The 26,390-nt window shown below is 41.7% G+C and overlaps 1 protein-coding gene across 3 annotated transcripts in view; it reads right to left on the reverse strand.

Moving 5' to 3' along the window:
* The window catches only part of LOC131076199 (fibrillin protein 5 homolog), a 51,780-nt gene extending 33,314 nt beyond the window's left edge, over nucleotides 1-18,466 (reverse strand). For 2 of the 3 annotated variants that reach the window (XM_058013252.2, XM_058013253.2), the window contains exons 1-3: nucleotides 18,318-18,466; nucleotides 17,817-17,907; nucleotides 17,611-17,711 (exon numbers count right to left, since the gene is read on the reverse strand). In XM_058013252.2, the coding sequence (XP_057869235.2) occupies nucleotides 17,611-17,711; nucleotides 17,817-17,907; nucleotides 18,318-18,419 (294 nt within the window). In that variant the 5' untranslated portion in view covers nucleotides 18,420-18,466. The remainder of the gene's footprint in view (nucleotides 1-17,610; nucleotides 17,712-17,816; nucleotides 17,908-18,317) is intronic. The other variant, XM_058013251.2, reaches the window with a different exon arrangement.
* Nucleotides 18,467-26,390: the final 7,924 nt, after the last annotated feature.

Genomic DNA, 26,390 nt, shown 5'->3' on the forward strand with positions numbered 1-26,390 from the left:
TGCGAAGTATCAATTGTTTTTTCCCTTCACTCCAGGTATCCCAAAAACCCTTGTGAACTCGCTTGCTGTGAAGGAAACAGTTATCCACTGGTGTTGGTATTCAAATACGAACTGGCGGCGATGTCTATCATAGGTGCCAATCATGGCACACAAAACTACCTCAAAATCTTTTATACAAAAAACTGGCATTTGTATAGCCCAATGTACCTGTGCCTGGCGGAGATGTTTCTTTATTGGGTCGTCATGAGATGTCTTCGTCCACCAATTCCTACAATCTAGTCCATTAAGACCCTCAAACACGATGTTGTCCACTGTTACCTCTTCCTTCTCCTTTGCCGTCTGGGTCTTCGGACGATGTTTCTTGCCTTTCTGAGTGCTGCTCATCCCCAAGCTACCTACTTGCAACATGCACACCTGATGGAAAAACTCTCTTGTCTGTGTCCTTACTTGATTCAACAATTCTTCTCCCGGCCTATAACTTTTCTTCTAACGGTTGCAACCGTTTTCTCCAATCCCCCTTATTCTTGTTTGTGTCCATTGAACCGAGATTAATTACTTTAATCTGGTTTTATTGCTCTTTAATCTCCTTGCACGTGCCACTTTCTTGTTTTCCCTTCCTTCTCGGGTCTGCCTTCTGAATGTCTTCCCTCACCATACGGACAACGAGGATGTACGGTATGATGGCGTTTTCCGTACGATGTACGGTGTACAGTGTGCGTGGTTGTCTCCTGCTCGCCTTACGACTGGTAATTGCCAACCTTGCTAACCTCTTTTCCGTCGTACGATCGCTTTGCCTCAATCGTACGGAACTGTTTCTGCTATCTTGCCTAGCATACGGTGTACGGTGCTTAACCGTACGATGGTGATTTCCTTCGTTTCCTCTGTCGTCTGCTATCCTGGGTTTTATGCTATGCTGGTCGTACGGTTGATTAAGCAAATAGGAGCGGCGGGAGACACCGCACGGTGAGCATGCGGCTCTACGGCATAGGAGCACGTGGTGCCACCAAGCGGTGAGCACGCGACCCCATTGCACGGTGAGCACGCAGCTCCACCGCACTGTGAGCACGCAACTCTACTGTATGGTGCACCTTTTTTTTTTAATTATTATTACTTCGGGAGGATTCGGGGTCGTTCGATCGCCTCTGCTCGTGATACAACTTTAATTTCGACCCATTGGTGCTGCCTGCAACCTCCCATCCATCCAGTGTCCACAACTTCACTGCCCCGTTCTTTGCCACCTCGCGGACTTTATATGGTCCTAACCATCGTACCTTGAATTTGCCCGGTTTAATCTCATTACGCCCATTATATTTCAGTACCAGTTGTCCTGGAGAAAACCTCATTCGCTTTAAGTGCTTGTCGTGCCACAACTTCCTCCTTTGTTGGGTTGCCTTCGTAGCCAACTGGGCCATCATTCTTTTCTCATCCAGCTTGTTCAAGACATACAATCTCTCCCTCAGGCTCTCCATGTCCCCCAGTCTGTTCTTGATTGCAATGTGAAGGCTTGGCACCATGAATTCCGCTGGCACAACAGCTTCCTGCCCGTACATGAGTTGGAACGGAGTCTGGCCGGTGGTCACCTTGTAGGTTGTGCGGTAGGCCCACAAGACCGAAGGTAATTTTTCTTCCCAGTCTTCTCCCTCGACACTACAAGACCCTTAAATTACCCCCACGAGAATCTTGTTGGTAGCCTAGGCCTGCCCATTGGCTCGCAGGTAATAGGGGCTGGACAACGAATGAAAATTTTTAAATTCAGTAGTGAGGAGTTTGATAACGTGGTTCACAAAATGTCCACCCCTGTCGTTGGTCAACTGCATAGGGATACCATACCGTGTAATGATTTGCTCATAAATGAATCTTGCTGTACTTACGACCGAGTTGTCAGGCAGGCCCCGCACTTCAACCCACTTGGTTAAATATTCTGTGGCTACCACAATGTAGCGACACCTCCTGGCGTGGCTGGCCTTGAGTGGCCCAATAAAATCCAACCCCCAGCGCTCGAATAGTTCCTGAGCATGCGAAGGGTTGAGGGGCATGAAATCCCTTTTCAGTGGCTTCCTCGCTCTCTGACACGTATCACAACCTACTACCCATTCTCTAGCATCATTATATAATGTGGGCCACCACAAGCCCGCTAGCAGCACCTTTCTTGCCGTAGTGTCTGGTCCCATATGGCCTCCCGCAGGCCCCTCATGTGCCTCCCTCAGAATGCTTGGCACCTCTTCCTCCATTACACACCGACAAAATACCTAGTCAGGTCCCATTTTATACAACAATCCATTAATCAACTGAAACGTGCGGCTTCTCAACACGAGTTTCCTCCGTTCTCTCGGTGGCATACCTTGTGGGAACACGAAAGTGGAGAGATATTCCCCAATGGCAGTATACCATGGTGGTAGTATTGCGATCTTGAATAGGTGAGCATCTGGAAATTCATCATTCACCCCTCTGGGGGCTCTCTCGACCTAATCCGGGACAACTAATCAGCAATGACATGGCTTTTGCTTGGCCGTACAATTATTGTGAACGTGAACTCCTGAAGGAGCAGTAGCCACCTGCTTATCCTGCCTTGGATGATGGGTTTGTTTACCAGGTACATCAAAGCTTGGTGATCCACATAGAAAGTGAAGGGTGTTGCCAGCAAGTAGTGTCGGAATTTTCCTACGGCATAGACCATTCCGAGGGCCTCCCTCTCGATGGTGCTATAGTTCCTCTTGTCTTTTGACATCAACCAACTGGCAAAATAGATGGGGTGGTCCAACCCATGTCCCCCTTCTTGTGCCAGTGTAGCCCCAATGGCATAGTTTGAGGCATCCACGTGTACATGGAATTCTCAGTCCCAGTTTGGATAGACCAGAATGGATGCTGCCACCAGTCTCCTCTTGAGTTCCTCGAATGCTTCCCCTTGTGTCGATTCCCATATGTACGGTTTGCCCTTCCTTGTCAGTTTGTCCAATGGGAATGAAAGTTGGGCAAAGTTCTTAATGAACTTTCGGTAGTATCCAATGTGTCCCAAGAAGGACTTCACTCCCGTCACATCAATGGGTGACTCCATTTCTACAATTACCTGTACCTTATCCGGGTCAGTTTTTAGTCGAGCTTTGCAAACGATATGGCCCAACAAATTTCCTTGTGGTACCATAAATCTGCATTTCCGTGGATTCAAGGCGAGCCTGGCCCTTCGGCATCTCTCCATGCACTCTCTTAGCGCCACCAAGTGAGCGTCTTCGCTACTGAAAATCGACCAGTCATCCAAAAAAGCTTTAAAATTTCCCACAGACATCTTATCAAAGATGTGAAGGACTGTCCTTTGGAAGGTCGCGAGAGCATTGCACAACCCAAACGGCATCCGGTTGTACGCATAGACTCCATCCTCCACCACAAAGGTGGTCTTCAACTTGTCCTCCTCAGCTATTGAAATCCGGTTGTATCCCGAAAAGCCGTCCAGAAATGAGTACATTTCATGGCAAGCCACCTCCTCCAGGATGCTGTCTGTGAAAGGTATAGGGAACGGATCCTTGATGGTGATTGCGTTGAGGCACCGAAAATCCACGCAGATGCGGATCTGGTTGGCCTCCTCCTTCAGTGAGATCACAATCGGCAAGACCCACTCACTTGTCTCCACCCGAAATATGATGCCGACCTCCAGCATCCGTTCAATCTCTTCATTCACCTTGGCAGCATAATTCTTATTCATTCGGTACAGCCTCTTTCGTACCGGTTGGGCTCCCGGGACCAATGGTATTCGATGGACGCACATTTCTGGCAGGACCCCCTTCAGATCCTTGTAGGACTAAGCGAATACATCCTTGTATTCCATGAAGATTATGAATGTTGCGGCCTTCAGCACCGGGCTCCAATCGTCGCCTACCCAGATATTTCGAGGGTTGGTAGTATCTCCTAAGTTCATCTCCTTCACAGTGGGGGGTCTTCGTACCGCATTGGTCTATCCTTTGAAAATTCGTACGCCGAGACATCATTTACTTTGGCGTCTCCCTCCTTATACTCCGTGTACTCTAGCGGGAACTCCTCCTCGCTTGGCTCGTCCTCAATCTGCAGCATGTGACAAGCAGGGTGAAACACTTCATAGTCTTCCATTTGCCAGTGGAAGAGTCCATTCAATGAGGAAGTGTCATCTTCTGAGCATCCACCGAGTTCAAGTACTCCTTCGTCATTTGGTTCCCTCTCATCTTTACCTTCATAGGTATCTGTTGACGTGTATTTTGTACACAATCATACACAGAATAAAATACCAATAGGCATCTTATCCTCTCTTGAGAAAATAGTCTCTAACTGCTGAAGATTCGCGTAATGGATCAGTTAGGTAGACTCCAAGGTTCTTTTAGTAGGGTCTCTACGTGTGGACAAGCTTTTTAGTGGTATGATGTGATTTGCTGTTTCCTTCAAGGGGTCTTACGCATTCTAAAGCTCGAAGATTTTACTAAACTAAAAGGAACTTTCAAAAAAAAAAGCAAAAGAGATAGGGTTTAAAGAGGTCTAATCTATCCTAACCCTATGAATGACTTAGTATGGACGAGATTTGGCAAGACTCAACCAACTTCAATTTTGCCATAAGATAACAACTCAATTGAAATTAGTGCGATCTTCTAAGGTAATATAATGGTATTCAATGCATCAAAGATCAAGGACACTACTACGAAGGTACATATCCAAGACACAATGATAATCGAAGATTAAGGACTCAAAGTGTTCTCCAGTCGACCACACAAGGCGTTCCTACAATCAGCAAGAAGCTAGTGGTTTGGATTACGAATCCTACCAAATATCAAATCTCACACTTAGTCTTTCAAATTAACAAACTACTTCGATTGAGCACGATTCAAGTGTATCAAACAACCATGAAGATAACTCAAGAAATTTGCAACAAAACACCATAACTTCAATATTTTATTGATTTCCAAGTCATCATGTACAACAATTGCTTGAATTTCTCTCTTCAAGACTCAATCTTGCTACAAAATAAAATTGCTTATAACTCTAATCAACTATTGACTCTCTATTACACTATTAACTATTACCAAATGAAATGAAAAATGGGGGTATAAATAGCATCCCCAATTACAATGAAAGGTCCAGATTGAAAGTAAATCAACGGACAAGATCATGACACCTAAACCCTAATTAGGGTTTGTTACAAATGACCTCCTTTTTACTGAACAATATTAAATACATAGCCAAATATTAAATTTGGCACAAAAACCTAGGAGGTATCAACCAATGAGAAATAAGATGTCATGTCATCTGTAACAACCTTTCATCTAGAATCTTATTCCCTTTCCAATTCTCTTTCTTAGCATATGCAATGAATTTTGTCACGATTCCTTCGATTTCTGTGATTGGAATCTCGGGAAGATTCTTGATACTCTCTTCTAAGTGGATGATCTGATCAAATGCATCTAGAAGAGCTGCGTCCCAAGTAGGTTCAAGTTCCTTCGTTCTATCAATCAGGAGCATGGTGGCGTACATCTGATCATACTGTTCATCTGTAACATCTGCGTCCTTGCGAAAGATGATCTTGATTCTATCCTCAAATTCTTGTATATCCACATCTGTCTCGACCTCGATCCTTCTGCCAAGAATGGTACGAAGTACCTCAAATACTCTGTCCTGGATCGGATTGATCACCTCCTCAACTTGACCACATCTAACACTGATGTCCTCGAAGAGAACACTCTTTATATGGAGTAAGGTTGACCACTGAAATAAACTGTGAGAATCACCTTCCAAGATCCTCTCCTGCGCTAAAATTCTTCTGGATGTATGTCTTATTACTTTCAAGACAGGGATGATAACGTCCTTGGTATGGGCAAATGCAGCTACTGTTACCATCAATCTGTGGATTATCTCAAGAACTTGGATAGCCTGATGAATAATCTTCGTCATCCTTGTAACAAACTCTATGGCCACTGTATGAGATCTATCCATCCAACTACATGTACGCTGGACCAGGTTCCTGAATCTTTCTGCTTCATTGATCGATTGAAGGGGCAATGCCTGCACTGGTGATCTAACTGGATCCTGACGTCCCAAAGGTTCATTGATGTGACTGAAATATGTCCTCCATGCACCTCTCTCTCTCTCAAGCTTTCTATTTTTTTCCACTTCTTCTCTAAGCTTGTCCTTCAATGCTTCAAATGTGTCGGTGGCATCGTCTAAAGTCTGCTCTGCTGTGGATGGTCCTAACTCAAAAGTCTGTATATCATATTCCTCTGCTAGGATCTCACCCTCATATTTGTCTGCTGCCGGTGTAGCTATCTGCAGTTTTCTGGATCCAGTCTCATCTCGAATCATCTTGGACATCTTGGTAGCCTTCTTCTTTTCTGTTACTTCATGTGAGCGTCCAACAAGGCTCTCTAAATCAATTGCATTGTCCTCGTCCTCTACTACGATCACCTTAGTCAATCTTTCCTTCAACCAATCTGGGATATTCGATCTTGTCTCTTGAACTTGAATCTCTTTATGCACTATTTCTTCTTGTCTGGGAGGAGATGTCATTTCATTGTCCTCTTTGTCTTCATCCAACTCATAGTCTTGGAGAGATCCATCTGACGAAACATGCTGTGCCTGTCCTTCCTCCTGTCTATCATTCTGTACCATAGACTCCATGGACTCTTCTACTTGAATTGTTCTATTCTCTGATCTAGAAGAAGTACCTGGTACTTGATCTTTGTTGGCCCCATGCTTTTTCTTGGAAGACTCTTTCTTTTCTGTTCTTTCCTTTCTCTTTGAACCTCTCGGATGGAGATTGCCCTCACTGGCACATCGAAGGTTACCTTCACCTGAATTCCTAGGATTGGGATTGCCTTCACTCACACTGGCTCCACCTTCGGCTGATTTTTCTTCCAAAGTAAAAGACATAGCTACGCCTTGTTCTCTCAACTTCTGATGCTGAACGTCTACCCATCTGCGAGGACAAGACAAGACTGGTGCCATCAAAGCATCTAAATCCACAACCTCGGGCTCATTCCAATCCAACCTTATTGTTTTGCTTTCTCTATCATAGGAAGACTGGATATGCCTGCCATTGTCCTGAGCTTGGTCGGCCACTCTGTAAATCCTGCATTTCCTGATGAAATCCAAAGGCAATCTAGAATGTATCTTTCGTTTCACCTCAAGATCATCTAGGAGGTTCATCATAAAATCCTCAATCTGATGCTCATGTCTAAATCTTCTACCGACCGTCTCCTCTAAATGTCCATGTGGATCAAAGCTATTTCTCCAAGCAAAAGATGAAAAAGAATACAAGGCTAACTCCTTCTCTGCGTCATCCATGGCTAAGACATTAGGACATACCTCAACTGAATTACCCAAAATAATAGGTACTTGGACTCCATTCTGATGTCTGTGTCTGAATGCCTTCACATATGCTGCCAACTGCCTTGTTACCTCAAGTAACACAATTCTGTCTGTCGGATACCTCGGCAACATGTATGGAGGTAAAGGACATCCATGCACTCTAATGTAAGTGAATTTGGGAAACTGAATGAACCAAGCACCGTACCTTTTGATGAATTCCTGGGCATCCTGAGATAATCTGTTGTGAATCCCTCCTTGCAACGTCCTTGTGATGTTCATCGTGAAAGTATCATTAACTAACTTGTAGTTTTTCCCTGGCGGATGATGCAAGTAGGCATAGGATTCACAAGCTCTGACCTCGCCGGGTCCTCTTCCAATCACTCCTCTGTGAGGTAGTCCTGCGTACTCAACACTCCTGATCAAAGCATAGATGACGTATGAACTCATGTGGAAGGACTTAGTAGCCCTGAGTCTCCTCAACTGTACGTCTAAGCAATGGCTAATTATCCTAGCCCAATGTATCGTACCCTTTCCTTGAACAATCACCTGGATGAAGTAAAACATCCACTTCTCAAAATAGAAGGCATGAGGTGCTCCTGTAACTCTGTTGAGCATAGTAATCAAATCTCTGTACTCCTCCTGGAAATCAATCCGATGTGGTGTGTTCGGTACCTTGCTTAGACGGGGACGACTCTTAAGTAGCCAGTTCTTATTGATTATGCTTAGGCAAGCATCTGGATCATCATCGTACACTGATCTGGCTCCTTCAATGCTCTTGTATATCATGTCCCTGTGCTCTGGAAGATGGAAAGCTTCACTTATGGCTTCCTCTGAAAGGTATGCCAAAGTGTTTCCCTCATTGGACACAATTGTCCTGGACTGTGGATTGTAGTGACGGGCACACTCGATCATCAACTCGTGGCACTGAATAGCTGGAGAAAAACCGGCCGCCTTGATGATGCCACTCTCTATTATTCTCCGGGCGACAGGTGATGGCTTGCCAATGTAAGGGACCTCTCGAAACTTCTTCGTGCTAAAGTTCCCCAAGTTTGTATCTCCAATGTTGCTCCACTTCGACACGATCTTGGTCTCCACTTCTTCGGTCCTCTGATCTTCTTTCATGAGAGCTGAGCGACTGGTGGATGCTCCCGCCTTCGGGGTCACCATACCTACACAACATTTCATTATGAGAACTAGATTTTGCAATGAATAACATAGATTAGAGAGAGAAGTTTTTAGGAAACATCATGATAAGTCTCTAGAGTTATCATTTCCTAAAAAACAACGATGATTGAGCTAAGAGATTCAAAATTTCAAAATTTCAAAATTTAAAATATGACGATGAATGAATAAAGCAATAAAATCAAATCGCCATACCTCAATAGAGAGCTAACTCTAGAATGCAAAAAGGAAAAGATCGCCTAGGCAAAATTGAGGTAAAAATGATCTTCAATGTTATCTCCTCAAAAGATCGACTTCGCCACCTTTGGATCAAACGCGATCTTCAATTGCACCTTTGACAATTCGCTCAAATGGATCTTCAAGTTCGCCCAAACAAATCTTCCAAGTTTCGCCCCTTTGACGTGGTCTTCAATCCTTGGCAAATTCGCTCCAATGAAGTCTTCAAATATCGCACCACCCTTTGATAGACTAGCGCCACCTTTGGTTTGAATTCGCACCATACATGAAATACTTCGCACTATCTTCGCTTCTCCTTAATTCGCATGAAGGATAAAAATAATGATATGACAATAATAGTTCTCACCCTCCATATATAGCGCTTGCATTGCATTCATTCCTTAGGCCGACTTGAGGATATGAAATGATTTTTTAATGATTTTAAATGATTTAAATAAAACAAAAAGGCCGACCTCCCTTAAATGAGCGCTCCATGCGATTTTTATTAATTAATTAATTAATTATTAAATGCCTTACGTTTTTTAATTTGCAAATTTCGATTTTAATAAAGGCAAAATAATTAATAAAGGATCAACGCCATATTAAATGCTAGTTTAAATTAGATTTTCAATTTTATCGAACTTAGCATTTTAAGGAAATTCGAATTGTTTATTTGGCGCCAATATTATGAAAATGAAAGGGACGTACCTCATCGCCCTGGTCCCTTGGAGAGGGACAGGAGCGATCCATGATTTTGTCTTGATTTTTGCATTTTTTACGTCCAACTCCTTCATCTCCACGTTCAATATTGATCATTGATGAGTCCTTCGAATTTGATTGCCTTGTGTGCGTTCATAGGTGCCTTTTGGATGTTTATCGCCCTGGTCCCTTGGAGAGGGACAGGAGCGATCTTCATATTTTCACGTTCACTATGCATCTTCGACCTTCGGTCTTTGATTGTAAAGCAAATAGTATCTTTGCTCGTTCCTTTTACGCTTGCTCCATTTGTTTTCATGACGTGTTTGGACGTTTAAAGGGATCATCGCCCTTGTCCCTTGGAGAGGGACAGGAGCGATCCATGTTTTCTCCTTGACCTTGGCAACTTCCAACTTCGATCTTCATTGTGATGTCCTCCAAACGCCGTCCTTTACCATGCCCATCCTTGCTTTGCCTCGACTTTGAAGGAATATGAGTGTTTTTGATGGGATCGCCTTGGTCCTTGTCCAAAGGACAGGAGCGATGTGAGCTTTTTAGCTTGACTAGCAACGTTTGGACGTTCAAAACTTCGGCATGTGGTCTTCAAAGAACGCCTCGAACCTTGCATAACCTTGTGAAGTCTTAACTTAGTTTGAACTTGAAGCAAAATAAAGAGTCCAAAGCAAATCGCCCTGGTCCCTTGGAGAGGGACAGGAGCGATATGGTCTCCATGTTCAAAATGATGATCATTTTACATTCAAAATCTCTATATACCATCTTCAAAAGGCACCATGGACCCTCTAAGACGTTGCGAAATCTTGACCTTACGTAAATCTTGCATGAAATGACCAATATATCCAACATCGCTCTGGTCCCTTCCTGAGGGACAGGAGCGAAGTTCATCATTATGTGCTTGTTCTTGTTTTTACCAACTTGCAATTATCTTCATTATGTGAAATGATGTCCTTTCGACCCTCTTGGTTGCTCGAAACTTGTTTGCCTTTTGAAATTTACGCCATTATGTAGATATCGCTCTGGTCCCTTGGAGAGGGACAGGAGCGATCCTCCTTTTGTGGCTCTTATTTCACTTTGTCAGATTCCAAGTTTATATTCAACGGACTCGTCATGCTCTACTCCATTCGTCCATGCCTTAACATTGCTTGTAGCTTGGCCAGAAAATCAATTATAACAAAAATCGCTCTGGTCCCTTCCCAAGGGACAGGAGCGAACTAGGCCTTTTGGGACCCTTGTGGACGTTTTAAAATATTCAATTTATATTCAATGAGTTCATCTCACCGTCTTCCTTGCCTTTGAACGTAAACTTGTCTTGGTTTTTTTTGCCTGGATTTTGCCCAATGAAGGACATCGCTCTGGTCCCTTGGAGAGGGACAGGAGCGATAAGGTACTTCGCCCTGGTCCCTTGGAGAGGGACAGGAGCGAACTTTGCATTCTGGACCATTCTCCTTTGCATTTGCATCTTAAATTATATTCATTTGGTAAAGCATCTCCCTTTGGACGTCTTCAAATCATCAAATCGTCGAAATCTCGCAAGGACAAGGCAAAATTTGATTTGTAGCTCCGGTCCTTCACTGAGGGACAGGAGCGATTTTCCTCCTGGAGGCATTTCTGTGCTCATGAAAATCTTCAATTTATATTCAATGGAAAAATCTCGTCGTTCTCCATCACTTCCAACTCGAAACTTGTCTGGACTCTGTAGGAATAATGAGATATTTGAAAACGAGCTCCCGTCCTTCACTGGGGGACAGGAGCGATTTTGCTCCTACAGGCCAAAATAACATGATTTTTCACATTTTAACACTTCACAAGGCAAAAACAAACCATTTCCAATGCCCAGGATCAAAAATCAAAAAAGTCAAAATTTAGTCAAAATATTCAATCAGACAAAGATTCACATTTCACTTTCAATACTTAGACAAATTTAAGCTCTGCATCAACATTCCAATTGAACATTAGACCACTCTGGCGAATTTATTGCATTCAAAATTTGCATCCTAGAAAAGGAAGCTCAAAAGCTCTCAAAAAACGACTAGATTTTGGCCTGAAAAGACAAAAATGAAAACCCTAAGGCTTGACCCTAAATCCAGACAACTAACTGACTAACAAAATCCTAAAAACGAAAGCGAAAACGAACGAAAAACGAGCAAAAAGAGGGGGTCCCCATTTGCGATGGGGCGATGTGTGAAATGGTCACAACAGTATCCCACTCCCATCTGTTTGAGTCCTTTGAATCTAAGTCAGATGATGCAAGTTCCTCGCCGACAACCTAGGTCCTCAGATCAATGGTGTACTTCCGCCCCCCTTTCTCCATGGAAAAGGTGTTGTTCTTCCAGTTGTGGTTCACCTTTGCTGTAACCAGCCACCCTCTCCCTAAGATGGCGTCATACCCCTTCTTCTTTAGTGGGATTACCACAAAATCCAGTAGGAAGGGTTGTGTGCCGATGGTCACCGACTGGGCCATCAGGGTGCCAAGTGGCTTGATGCCGTGTTGGTCTACTCCTACCAAGTTGAATGTGGGTGGCCATAGTGTTGGCTTCCCGAGCTTCTTCCATGTATCCTCCGGTAACACATTCACCCCCGAACCTCTGTCCACGATGGTGTCTTTGAGGATAGCCCTGAGAATTCCCATCTCTACTACCGCAGGATGCCGACCACTATTTAAGGCCAACAACATTGGGTCAGCCGAGGGGCTGACCGAAACTTCTGCCTGTGTCGCACCCGAAGGTGCCTGTGCAATGGTTTGTATGGAACTAAAAATGGCAGTTCTCAGTTGTGGCATTGTGTCTAGAAGGTCCTTCACTCTTATCGGCACCTCCATCTGCAGTACTTGCCCAATTATGTTATTTTCGGCTTCAGTACGGGATGATGTACTCACCACCTCTGCATTGATTTGTCGTTCTGTCGTCATCTCGTGCTCAATGTTGGCTTTTGCCTCCCATAATCTCTCCTCCGTACGGGGGTCGGGATAAGTGGCCTTTTTGGTCTGAGCACGGGTGATTGCCAATACTTCTTTATCACCAGTCTTCTCAATGTTGAGGAGGTTAACCCCTGGCTTGGGGCAATTTGTCTCATCGTGGTCTCCAAGACCACACCATCTGCACAAGTGTTGGGGTGTCTCCTCTTTTTGGCAATCCCGCGCAAAGTGTTGCCACTGGTTGCATGCCCGACACAGAATCATCGGCCGTCCCTTGGCATCATACTGCATTCGACTCCGATTATTGCTATTATTATTGTTGCCTCTTCCTCCCCTTCGGTTACCTCTGTAACCGCCAGATGATGCCGTGGTGTTGGCTTGAGGCTGCGATGTGCCTGCTGTCGCTGACGGTTGCTCTTGGGTGAAGAGCATTTGGTTCCCCCGTGTCTCCATGTTGTAGGGACATTCTTTGGTAGAGTGTCCCAACACTTGGCAAATATCGCAGAAGGCCTTTTTTGGACAGGAGCCTTTCGTGTGACCTTCCTCCTTACATTCTGCGCACTATACTTCCTCATTTTTGCTGGTGCTTCCCTTCATGCTCTTGAATTCCTTCATCATGCGATGCATATCCTTCTGAAGGGCTTGCACCTTTTTACTAGACCCCTCGTCGCTGCTACTTCCGTCGGAGGAGTCCTCCTCTTCAGATGATCTATCTTTCTTTTTTAAGGATGTCTTCCCTTCACTCTCCAGGTCCATTGCCCGGTTATAGGCATCGTCGTAGGATGTGGGGGGTACAATTTTCATTTTCCTTCTAAGTGACGATTTTAAGCCCTCCACAAACCACCTTTTCTTCAACCCATTGTCGAGCTGGTTATCCATTCTTCCCAACAATTCCTTGAGGCGTCGGCTATATGCTCGGATGGTCTCACTTTTCCCTTGCTTGGTGCTCAGGATTTCTGCTACGATTTCATTATCATCTCTAAGGAGTCGAAACTCCTTTTCGAAGGCTTTGTGCAATTCATCCCAAGTTGTCAGTTGGGTTTTGTCAGCATTTGAGTACCAATCAATGGCTACTCCTCGTAGGGTGGTGGGGAATTGCACCACCCATTCCGCCCTATCAGCCACACCATTGGCCGACCAGATTGTTTCACATGTATGACAATGCCGTATGGGGTCTTCTTTCCCATCTCCGGTGAACTTTGGCAATTTTTGCTGATTCGCCATTACGTTTCTTGGCGCCGGCCCGGTCTGCCCTCTGGAACTCGAACTTGTCCCTCCAGGGACTCCTCCAAACACTGGTCCTCCCGAAGGTACTCAACCGAGATTTGGTCCGTTGGGCTCCACAAAGTTGCTCTGACTACCAAGGTGTGATGAGCGAGCACCGAACAGATTGCTTCTACTATCGTGACCTTGTGTCCTCCCGACACCTTCGGTCGCACCGGTATCCTCTGCCTCTCTGTTCTCGGTCTCTGTCTCATCTTCTCTCCTGGTCTCGACACCTCTGTATGGCATGTACGGCTCTACTGTACTCCCGTCATCAATCTCCTCCAATGTTAGGGAAAGGTCCCCCAACCGTTTCTAGGTGGTTTCTATTAGTACAGAAACTTGGCCCTCGCCAGAGCCATTGTTGCCATTTCCGCCGCTTCCTTCCTCGGCAATCCTCTTGAATCTTCTTCTTCATTCTGCTTGTTGCTCGAGAATTAATACTTGTTGAGCGGCTTCAGAGTCCCCTATGTATTTCTTCTTATTTTTGTCCTTATTTAGCAGATTGGGCATTAATTCTAAATTCTCCTTATGAAATAGAACAAGACATCATATTGAAAAGAACACTTTTATTAATTCATCCCTGGCATACAATGTATGTCACTACAGTGGGGGTGTTCTTGTTTATTCTCCTTCGCCCGTACATAGTTCAGGGATTATTTACCCCTCGCTCGGTTTCATTGCGTTGCTCTTCTTGGCACTCGTGAAACTCCCGTAGGATTTGCTGGCGTCGGTTCTCTCGATAGGTGTCTTCCCTACGGTTTTGAAGAGCAAAAAATGCCTGTGCCAGAAGGTTGGGCAAGTTGCTCATCAAACGATTTACCACTGGGCTTACACCAAGCGCACTCCACACAGCATCCTCTGGAACATCCTCGGTGGTGGCTTCCCTTCGTATGTGTGTTTCAATCGCCACCTGGAGGATGCAGGAGAAATCTTTCGTAAGTGTTATTTCTCCCTCGAATAGTTCTTCAGGCTCTTCGTCAGGGTTACTACTCATTCCTTCGGTCAACAGTTGTCCCATTATCCACGTGCCATGTAGTATATTCCCGTGCTCCGGATAAATTTCGGCAACGACACTAGATGTTTACCCTCTGGGTGAACAGTTTAGAACATACAGATAGAATGCTTAACGAAAAACAATAGTGCCATAGATACCAGATAAGATCAAGCAAATATAAGAGATACTATTTCCATTCATAATCATGTGTGTGTTTACAAGTTACCTTCCATGGTATATAAAGGTGTCGAGGGGATGCGAGGGGCAACTGTCGCACCCGTAACTACCATCCCTAGGTTAGATTACTAACAAAGTAAAGTACTACCTAGTTAACTATTGTTTTATTCCCGTACAATATTACCGCCAACAGTCCCAAAGTGCCAAAAATAAAAAAACAAAAAAGCAAAAAGTAGAATCCCACAAAAGTAGGAAGTTGTTAGAATTGGCCCTAAGCAGTTGCATTTTTTATCCTTTGGCCTGCTTTAGCACTTCTAAGATGTTAGAATGTCCATCTGATCATAACTGTTCCAATTGACCTGAGGAACTTTGGAAAACTCTTTGAAAAACCCCTAACTCTAGACTTGCAAAGATTTGCGACTCAAAACACTACCCTAAAAAGCGAAAAAAGGGGGGTCCCCATTTGCAATGGGGCGATGTGTGAAAAAAGTCACAACACAACATTAAATGATTTCATCCTTCATCACCATTTGTGGAATTATTATGAGGCACAATAGCTAATTGATTTACCATATTATTTTCAACTCTATTATTAATAGAGTTAAGGACTAAAATCATTTGAGGGTATAGAAAGAGAGACTCAAGTGAATTCCATTATAGGTGTCCACCTAGTGGTTTGGGGTGTACTTGTAAAAGGAGTTGAGTTTCAGAAAAATAGTCTATTAAATTGAGGCACACATCTAGTATAGTGAGATGCAATTGTGTGCAAAGGAGTATCATTCACAAGTGCATGTGAAAGGTCTAGGTGTGCACCTAGACAAAATGATGAATATACAATGAGTGTGAAATAAAAAAGACTAGGGGGCAAAGAGATGCCTTAAAATAGAAGTAATTTGTTTTCAAAATCAAATGCCTATTTGTAGGTGTGAAGTTGGTAGGAGAAATGTGCCTCATGATGAGAAAACTTGTGAAAAACTAATTTCAAATTGCCGTATTCCCAGGTGCATGTGTCAAAGGGAAAATACAGTTGACTAATGAAAAGGAGCCAATTCAAAAGTGCACACTTGGTATTTAAGTGTAAAGGTATACACCTTACAAAGGTAAAATCATCTGTTCAAGAAGCAATTATTAGGGTCCTGTGAGAGGTGGCAAGTGTTCCTTACAAAGGGAAATTAGTAATGTGGATTCCGATATATAGGTGTGCACTTGGGGAGCAAGGGCAGACCTCTTCAAATACAAATTTAATGCAAAGCTTGAATTTAATACACAAGTGTGCACCTAGGCGGTAAGGGCACATCTCAATAAAGAAAAATAAAATATTCAAAAAGCCTTTATTAGGTGTGTCTAGGGTGCAAACACACACCTCACTAAGAGAACATTCAAATCTAGTTATCAAGGGCAGGCGTGTTTGGGGTGCAAGTGTGCAGCTCACAAAAGAGATATTTCAAATTCCAAAAATTATGTTCACAAGTGTCAACCTAATGAAGTGCACAACTATACAAAGTATATCAAAAGTACAAGTTCAATGCCTATTTTATAGTGTATTGGTGCATGTGTAAAGAAGAAGTGCATGCCTATCAAAGAGAATCAAAATATTAAAGTGGATTTTCAAGGTTTTTTTAGATGTATTTAGAGGGTTAGTCATAAAACGAAAAAAGCTGTAGAATTATCAAAGTCATCCAAAGCTGCCTATCCAAAATTCTATTTCTTGCCATCATTGTTTTCATAGAAAAGATCACATTTTAGGATTTTATTTTACCTACATCTATTTTTAGCTTTCCCTTATTTTTAATTTTTCGCTAGTTTTAGCATTTTCTGTTTATATCCCAAAGTCAATTATGTTTCAATCATTTATCTTTAGATCTTTTGCCATGTGAGAGATCCAAAGTTTGTAATAAATCCAATATACAATTTAACTAGAGGTTGTATGGTTTCAGTTCTAGTATTAGAAAATATTATTTTGTTATGAAATTGCATTTAATGCAATTAGTTATTCTTAAAAAAGTAGTATTTAGCTTTTTGTTTATTTTTCGTGCAATAATCTTTTAAATATTATAAATAAGTGTTATTTTGCACTTAGAATAGAATGGTAATTCTCACCCATGCATACTGTTGTTATTGGTATTCCATAATTCCATATTAATTCAAGAGAATTTACCATGCGTATCGTGCTTTTGAATTGCTGTGTTGAGGAAGATCAAAGTACTTTAGAAAGTTGCAAGCTTTATATTGTTAAGTTATCTACTGAAGCATTCATGTCTTTGTATTTAAGCTTATTCAATCTTTATGTGCACTTGTGTTGTTCAATCTCTACTTTAGCTGCACAACATAAGCATGTAGTCGTAGCATTTATTTTTAGTAAAAAATATAAAAACTGTTTGCCTTGAGTTGAAAAGCATCTTAGCTTTTTGCATTAGGTGAATCCAAAAAGAGAAGTTTCTAATTTTATTCGGCATAAGTATGAATCATCTTAAAAAACAATTTGTAAATAGCAAGTAATATTGTGCAAATTAGGGTAGTTTTTATTTACAGAGAGTTTTCCCTCCTAACTTGCAAAGCAACTCTACTGCACATTTGTTCCATTTTATGGTGCACTAAAAGGTCCAAATAAAAACACTAGCATTGTCCACCATTTATTTCCAAGTGTTTTTCTTACTACCACTTTAGTTCAAAATTATTTAGACATATACACTATTTTCCCTGCCTATTATATGATGTTCAATTTATAAGATTTAATTTTCAAAGTGCTTAAATATGAACGAGATCCAAAGTGTCTACTTTAACCTAAGAGAAGCTTGATTGTTCTGAGTCATATTGTTAGATTTTTAACCTGAAAACTTGCAGTCTGCCTTACTGTACCAAGGGACAAGGGTTTCAACCTTGCAAGAAAAGGGCCTTCCTCAGTTCCTGCATACTTGTCCACTTTTTCTTCTGTGCAGTACATCATTAAACATATATAAGATCATGCTCCAACAATAAATAAAATGATAAGAAATGAAAAGAAAATTAAGTCGATGCTAAAGAAAGCAAGATTACCATCTGTAGGAGCAGTGTAAAGAAGCGACCAAAAGCCAGATAGAAAGGGTGAATCAATAGGGTTAGTTGTGGGATTGCACGCCTCTAGCGCCTGAAGATACATGATCCCAATACTAGATTAAATAGGGTTATGAATAAAATAAACATTCATGTGGCACATACCACTTATTGAAATATGTATAAGAACTAGGATAACTACCATACTCATAGTCATAGGTATAGTCAAGCATTCAGTACTCACTGCAATACAATATCTGAAAATACGGAATGAAGAAATCAACACATGCAATACACATAATTTTTTCATTAGTTATTTTTTATGACTCGCAAACATTAGCATTGAATTTTTGTATGTTTTAAAAATTCAGACAAAAGATAGCAGTTCAACCAATAGAAGAAAATAAAATTGATTAGTATTTCTTTTAGCACATATAGGGTCAATACTTCATAAAAGTTCTCCTGCTACTTGGATATATAAAATTTGTTGTATTAAGATGTTACCTCAATCAATCCCAAGATATGTTGCTTCTTCTTAGCTTTAGCATCCTGCAAATATCCAAATGCCAATAAAGTCCCATTAGAATGAAGTATGATAAAAAGCATTTGTAACAATTTGAAAATATCAAATAGCGTCTACTGAAGTGTACCCATTGTAAGTGTTCGAATTGCTTTTCCATAGACGAACTCTGATTTCCTTTTAGAACCCCTTGTTTCTTCAATAACATGTTTTAGAAAATGAAAAAAACCAGAATTTTGTTCATTTTATTAAATGCGATCTTTTTTTCATGTGAGAGCAATTTGCCGTTTCCTGAAATATCCCCTGCAGTTATAGGACTAAAAATGCAAAGGGATATCGTCAAACACTTAGCTGGCAGCCTGCTGTTCCAAGTCTTAGTCCGTATAACCTGCGTGTTATGCGGTTTCTTGACTGCTGAATGAATTGCGTGTTATGCTGTTTTGTCTGATACAATACTTCAGACTAGTTTTGACACCATTAATTTCAGTTTGTCACCAAGGAGTACTTGCAAACAATTTACTACCCAATAGGACAACCATCTAAGGTGATAATGCAATTGAGTGTTGTGTGGTTGATGCAATAGTTTGAATAGATATGCAAGAACATATAATTACAGCAGACTGTAATTTTAACAAATAGTTGGCACGCAACTCATATAAACATGTGTTTATGTAATCAATCTGGTCATCCCTTTATTTTAGAAATCATAGGTTCATTACGTTGACCATAGTTGCATCAAAACACATTAACTATTAACAGCAAATTTTCAGAACTGTCTGAAGACTTATGACAGTCATAAATTCATGAATACCAACTGAAATACAATGGACACTAAGTGACAAAGCACCTGGAGAATATCGCCTAGGTTTGATGTTGATGAAGCAATGATTTTGTGTTGATAGGAGCCTCCACTAATGCCCAAACAAACGATCTTCAAAATCTCCCCTGCTGCAAGTGTAAGGTCTAACAATGATTGATCACCAACTGATAAGTCTTCTTTCAATCCCTAAAAATCTTTGTTGTTCTCTCCCAAAGGCAGTGCTACAACAAATGGTGAATTTTAATGCTAGAACAAGGTGGAACGAGCTAAATCGTGGGTAACTTACAGCACAAAGTGAGTCATCAAATAAACCATCCATCATATACTGAAAATCACTTGGCGGTAAACCAGCCAAGGACAAGCCAAGAAACTGAAAATAGCAATCACTCAACCACTTTTCAGCGGGAGGACGATTATTACAACAAGGAAATAGATCACTCAACCACTTATGCAATGGGAGGACTAAGAATGAAAAATAACAATCACTCTACCACTTGTGCAGCAGGAGGACAGTATTACAAAATCCAAATGTAAGCAGCAAGCCAGCCTCTTCCACTTTTCAGCGGGATTTGCTTTACAATCCAGAAATGGTTGGTCGTACTACTATCCAGCCTTACAACGATGAGATATGAATTTTAGAATAGAGAGAAGATACTGTCCAGTACGAATGAATACTTCCAAGCTAAACACACCCATAGATAAATACCACACCACTGACTCCTATTCTGAAAAAGTAATTTCCAGTACGCATAACACGTAGAAAACAACCACCACATAAATCACTGAAATGTTCATAACTAGCCCAAAACACCACCAAATGACACAAGAACAGAAGCAAATGAAAGATATGACAGAGGCGACAAGACTAGAACCTTAAACCTGAAATATAGACGCCAAAAACTTTCAGCAAGCATCCCGAGGCAGCCATGAAGTGGTACGACCTAGCAAGAAAGTACGATTTGCATTATTAAATGCAAGGGTGCAAATCAAGATCTGCAAATTGGTAGACTCCATCGTCCAGGGGGTAGAAATAATTAGAGCCGATACCCAGAATGATTTGGCGAACACACAGAGACCCACAAACAAATTTCTACTTCAACGCACACACAAACCAGCAACATGAACACTCAGAAAACACTCCAAACATCTGAAATTGATACAAAATACTACAACATTGTTCTTCAATCCACTCCTCTGAATGAAGAGAGGTCACAAGCTCGACTAGTTGTTGTATTGCAAGCCAGAAATCAAGCGGTAGCTAGGAGGTATGCATTCCCCGAAGATTCATTCCAAATTTTGGCAACACTTCGTTATAATTTCTTCATGGATGACAAATGAGAAGCCCAACACTCATACTTATAGATTCTGGAGGCTCAAATTCAAATTCACATGGTGCCCAAATTCCCCTCATTTCATTTCATTACATTTCATGTCATTCTAGACTTGGCGTCCTGTTGACGTGTTTTTTGTACACAATCATACACAGAATAAAATACCGACAGGCATCTTATCCTCTCTTGAGAAAATAGTCTCTAACTGCTGAAGATCTGCAAAAAGGATCAGTTAGATGGACTCCAAGGTTCTTTTAGTGGGGTCTCCACGTGTGGACAAGCTTTTAGTGGTATGATGTGATTTGCTGTTTCCTTCAAGGCTTCTTACGGATTCAATAGTTCGAAGATTTCACTAATCTAAAAAGAACTTTCAAAAAAAAGGAAAAAGATAGGGCTTAAGAGGTCTAATCTAGCCTAACCCTATGAACGACTTAGCATGGATGAGATTTGGCAAGACTCAACCAATTTCAATTTCGCCATAAGACAACAACTCAACTGAAATTAGTGCGATCTTCTAAGGTAATAATGATGTTCAATGCATCAAAGACCAAGGACACTACTACGAAGGTACATATCCTAGATACGAAAATGCTTGAAGGTTAAGGACTCAAGGTGTTTTCCAGTCGACCACACAAGGCGTTCCTACAATCAGCAAGAAGCCAGTGGTTTGGATTGCGAATCCTACCAAATATCAAATCTCACACTTAGTCTTTCTAATTAACAAACTACTTTGATTGAGCGTGATTCAAGTACATCCAACAACCATGAAGATAACTCAAGAAACTTGCAACAAAACACCATAACTTCAATATTTTATTGATTTCCAAGTCATCATATACAACAATTGCTTGAACTTCTCTCTTCAAGACTCAATCTTGCTACAAAATAAAAATTGCTTACAATTCTAATCTCTCTATTTCACTCTTAACTCTATTCTCTATTAACTGACTATTACAAATGAAATGAAAATGGGGGTATAAATAGCATCCCCAATTACAATGAAAGGTCCAGATTGAAAGTAAATCAACGGACAAGATCATGACACCTAAACCCTAATTAGGGTTTGTTACAAATGACCTCCTTTTTACTGAACAATATTAAATACATAGCCAAATATTAAATTTGGCACAAAAATCTAGGAGGTATCAACCAATGAGAAATAAGATGTCATGTCATCTGTAACAACCTTTCATCTAGAATCTTATTCCCTTTCCAATTTTCCTTCTTAGCATATGCAATGAATTTTGTCACAATTCCTTCGATTTCTGTGATTGGAATCTCGGGAAGATTCTTGATACTCTCTTCTAAGTGGATAACCTGATCAAATGCATCTAGAAGAGCTGTGTCCCAAGTAGGTTCAAGTTCCTTTGTTCTATCAATCAGGAGCATGGTGGCATACATTTGATCATACTGCTCATCTGTAACATCTGCGTCCTTGCGAAAGATGATAGTGATTCTATCCTCAAACTCTTGTAAATCCACATCTGTCTCGACCTCGATCCTCCTGCCAAGAATGGTACGAAGTACCTCAAATACTCTGTCCTGGATCGGATTGATCACCTCCTCAACTTGACCACATCTAACACTGATGTCCTCAAAGAGAACACTCTTTATATGGAGTAAGGTTGACCACTGAAACAAACTGTGAGAATCACCTTCTAAGATCCTCTCTTGTGCTAAAATTCTTCTAGATGTATGTCTTATAACTTTCAAGACAGGGATGACAACGTCCTTGGTATGGGCAAATGCAGCTACTGTTGCCATCAATCTGTGGATTATCTCAAGAACTTGGATAGCCTGATGGGTGATCTTCGACATCCTTGTAATAAACTCAATGGCCACCGTGTGAGATCTATCCATCCAATTACATGTACGCTGAACCATATTCCTGAATCTTTCTGCTTCATTGATTGATTGAAGGGGCAATGCCTGCAATGGTGATCTAACTGGATCCTGACGTCCCAAAGGTTCATTGATGTGACTGAAATATGTCCTCCATGCACCGACCTCTCTCTCAAGCTTTCTATTCTTTTCTACTTCTTCTCTAAACTTATCCTTCAATGCCTCAAATGTGTCGGTGGCATCATCTAAAGTCTGCTCTGCTGTGGATGGTCCTAACTCAATAGTCTGTATATGATAGTCTTCTGCTAGGATCTCACCCTCATATTTGTCTGCTGCCGGTGTAGCTATCTGCAGTTTTCTAGATCCAGTCTCATCTCGAATCATCTTGGACATCTTTGTAGCCTTCTTCTTCTCTGTTGTCATATGTGAGCGTCCAACAAGGCTCTCTAGATCGATTGCACTGTCCTCGTCCTCAATTACGATCACCTTAGTCAATCTTTCCTTCAACCAATCTGGGATATTTGATCTTGTCTCTTGAACTTGAATTTCTTTGTGTACTACTTCTTCTTGTCTGGGAGGAGATGTTACTTCATTATCATTATCTAAATCATAGTCTTGGAGAGATCCATCGGATGAAACATGCTGTGCCTGTTCTTCCTCCTGTCTGTCATTCTGTACCATCGATTCCATGGATTCTTCCACTCGAACTGTTCTATCTTCTGGCCTGGAAGAAGTACCTGGTGTTTGGTCTTTGTTAGCACCTTGCTTTTTCTTGGAAGGCTCTTTCTTTTCTGATCTTTCCTTTCTCTTTGAACCTCTCGGATGGAGATTGCCCTCACTGGCACATCGAAGGTTACCTTCACCTGAATTCCTAGGATTAGGATTGCCTTCACTAACACTGGCTCCACCTTCGGCTGGCTTTTCTTCCAAAGTAAAAGACATGGCTATGCCTTGTTCTCTCAACTTCTGATGTTGAATGTCTACCCATCTGCGAGTACAAGACAAGACTGGTGCCATCAAATCATCTAAATCCACGGCTTCGGGCTCATTCCAATTCAAACTTATTGCTTTGCTCTCTCTATCATATGAAGATTGGATGTGCCTGCCGTTGTCCTGAGCTTGGTCGGCTACTCTGTAAATCTTACATTTCCTGATGAAATCCAAAGGCAATCTAGAATGTATCTTGCGTTTTACTTCAAGATCATCTAGGAGATTCATCATAAAATCTTCAATTTGGTACTCATGTCTAAATCTTCTACCGACTGTCTCCTCTAAATGTCCATGAGGATCAAAACTATTCCTCCAAGCAAAAGATGAAAAAGGATACAAGGCTAACTCCCTCTCTGCGTCATCCATGGCTGAGACATTGGGACATACCTCAACTGAATTACCCAAAATAATAGGTACCTGAACTCCATTCTGATGTCTGTGTCTGAATGCCTTCACATATGCTGCCAACTGCCTTGTTACTTCAAGTAACACAATTCTATCTGTCGGGTACCTCGGCAACATGTATGGAGGTAAAGGACATCCATACACTCTAATGTAAGTGAACTTGGGAAACTGAATGAACCAAGCACCGTACCTCTTGATTAACTCCTGGGCATCCTGAGATAATCTGTTGTGAATCCCTCCTTGCAACGTCCTGGTGATGTTCATCGTGAAAGTATCATTGATTAACTTGTAGTTCTTCCCTGGTGGATGATGCAAGTAGGTATAGGATTCACAAACTCTGACCTCGCCGGGTCCTCTTCCAATCACTCCTCTGTGAGGTAGTCCTGCGTACTCGACGCTCCTGATTAAGGCATAGATGACGTATGAACTCATGTGGAAGGACTTAGTAGCCCTGAGTCTTCTCAATTGTACGTCTAAGCAATGGCTAATTATCCTAGCCCAATGTATTGTACCCTTTCCTTGAACAATCACCTGGATGAAATAAAACATCCATTTCTCAAAATAGAAGGCATGAGGTGCTCCTGTAACTCTGTTGAGCATGGTAATCAAATCTCTGTACTCCTCTTGGAAATCGATCCGGTGTGGTGTGTTCGGTACTTTGCTCAGACGGGGACGACTCTTGAGTAGCCAGTTCTTGTTGATTATGCTTAGGCAAGCATCTGGATCATCATCGTACACTGATCTGGCTCCTTCAATGCTCTTGTATATCATGTCCCTGTGCTCTGGAAGATGGAAGGCTTCACTTATGGCCTCCTCTGAAAGGTACGCCAAAGTGTTTCCCTCATTGGACACAATTGTCCTGGACTGTGGATTGTAATGACGGGCACACTCGATCATCAACTCGTGACACTGAATGGCTGGAGGAAAACCGGCCGCCTTAACGATGCCACTCTCTATTATTCTCCGGGCGACAGGTGATGGCTTGCCGATGTAAGGGACCTCTCGGAACTTCTTCGTGCTAAAGTTTCCCAAGTTTGTATCTCCAATGTTGCTCCACTTGGACACGATCTTGGTCTCCACCTCTTCAGTCTTCTGATCTTCTTTCATGAGAGCCGAGCGACTGGTGGATGCTCCCGCCTTTGGGGTCGCCATACCTACACAACATTTCATTATAAGAAATAGATTTTTGAAATAAATAACGTAGATAAGAGAGATAGATTTTAGGAAACCTCATGATAAGTCCCTAGAGTTATCATTTCCTAAAATACAACGATTGAGCTAAGAGATTTAAAATTCAAAATTTGAAATATGACGATGAATGAATAAAACAATAATAATTAAATCGCCATACCTCGATAGAGAGCTAACTCTAGAATGCAAAAACAAAATTTGCCTAGGCAAAATTGAGATATAAAGATAGTCTTCAATATGATCCCCTCAAATTTGATTTCGCCACCTCTGGAGAGAATGTGATCTTCAATTTCGCACAAATAAAACACCAAGTCCTTAGCAAATTCGCCCTAGGCGTGGTCTTGGATGGATCTTCAAATTCGCTCTACCTTTGATCTTCAATGCGATTCGCACCTCTTCAAACACACTTCGCACGCCTCACACCACTTTGGGAATGTCTACGCCACCATGGTTTGAAGTCGCACCACCTTTGGAATGTCTAAGCGCGCCACCCTTGGTCTTCAATTGAAATCGCACCACCTTTGGAATGTCTTCGCCACCTTGGATAAATGAAACTCGCACTATATTCGCCTCTTGTCAATTCGCATAAAGGAAGGTAAAAATAATGATGTAGAAAATGATAATTCTACCCCCTTATATAGCGCTTGCATCCTTTACCCCCTTAGGCCGACTTAATAAAAACAAAACCATTTTTTAAATGATTTGCAATGAAATAACAAGGCCGACCTCCATATATGAGCGCTCAAATCGATTTTTTTATTAATTAATTAATTAATTACTAATGCCTTGCGTTTTTTAATTGCAAATTTCGATTTTTAAATAAGGCAAAAATAATTAATAAATGTTAACGCCACATTAAATGCCAATAAAAATGGATTTTTTAAATTTTAAATTGATTTAGCATTTAAAGTAAATTCGAATTGTTTAATTTGGCGCCAAAAAATATGTAAATAGAGGGACGTACCTCATCGCTCTGGTCCCTTGATGAGGGACAGGAGCGATTCACCATCTTTGGCATGATTCTTGCGTTTTCGACGTTTAATTCCTTCATTTCCACGTCCCAAATCGATCATCTGGTGGTCTTTCGAACTTGAATTTCTTCCTTGTGCGAGCAAGTGCATCCTATGACCATTATCGCCCTGGTCCCTTGGAGAGGGACAGGAGCGATCTCCATGTTTTTATGTTCATCTTGTATCTTTGACCTTCGAAAAATCATTGCTTGTGTCCTTTGCGCTCATTCCCATTCGCTTCATTATGTGTTTGGACGTATTTAAAGGGACCATCGCCCTTGTCCCTTGGAGAGGGACAGGAGCGATCCATGTTTTCTCCTTGACCTTGGCAACTTTACACTTCGATCTCCTTTGCAATGTCCTCCAAATGTCGTCCTTCGCATTTCCTATCCTCATGTCGCCTTGATCTTTGAAGGAACGTGAGTGTTTTTAATGATATCGCCCTAGTCCTTGTCCAAAGGACAGAAG

This window comes from Cryptomeria japonica, chromosome 3, assembly GCF_030272615.1.
Source record: "Cryptomeria japonica chromosome 3, Sugi_1.0, whole genome shotgun sequence".
Lineage (NCBI taxonomy): Eukaryota > Viridiplantae > Streptophyta > Pinopsida > Cupressales > Cupressaceae > Cryptomeria > Cryptomeria japonica.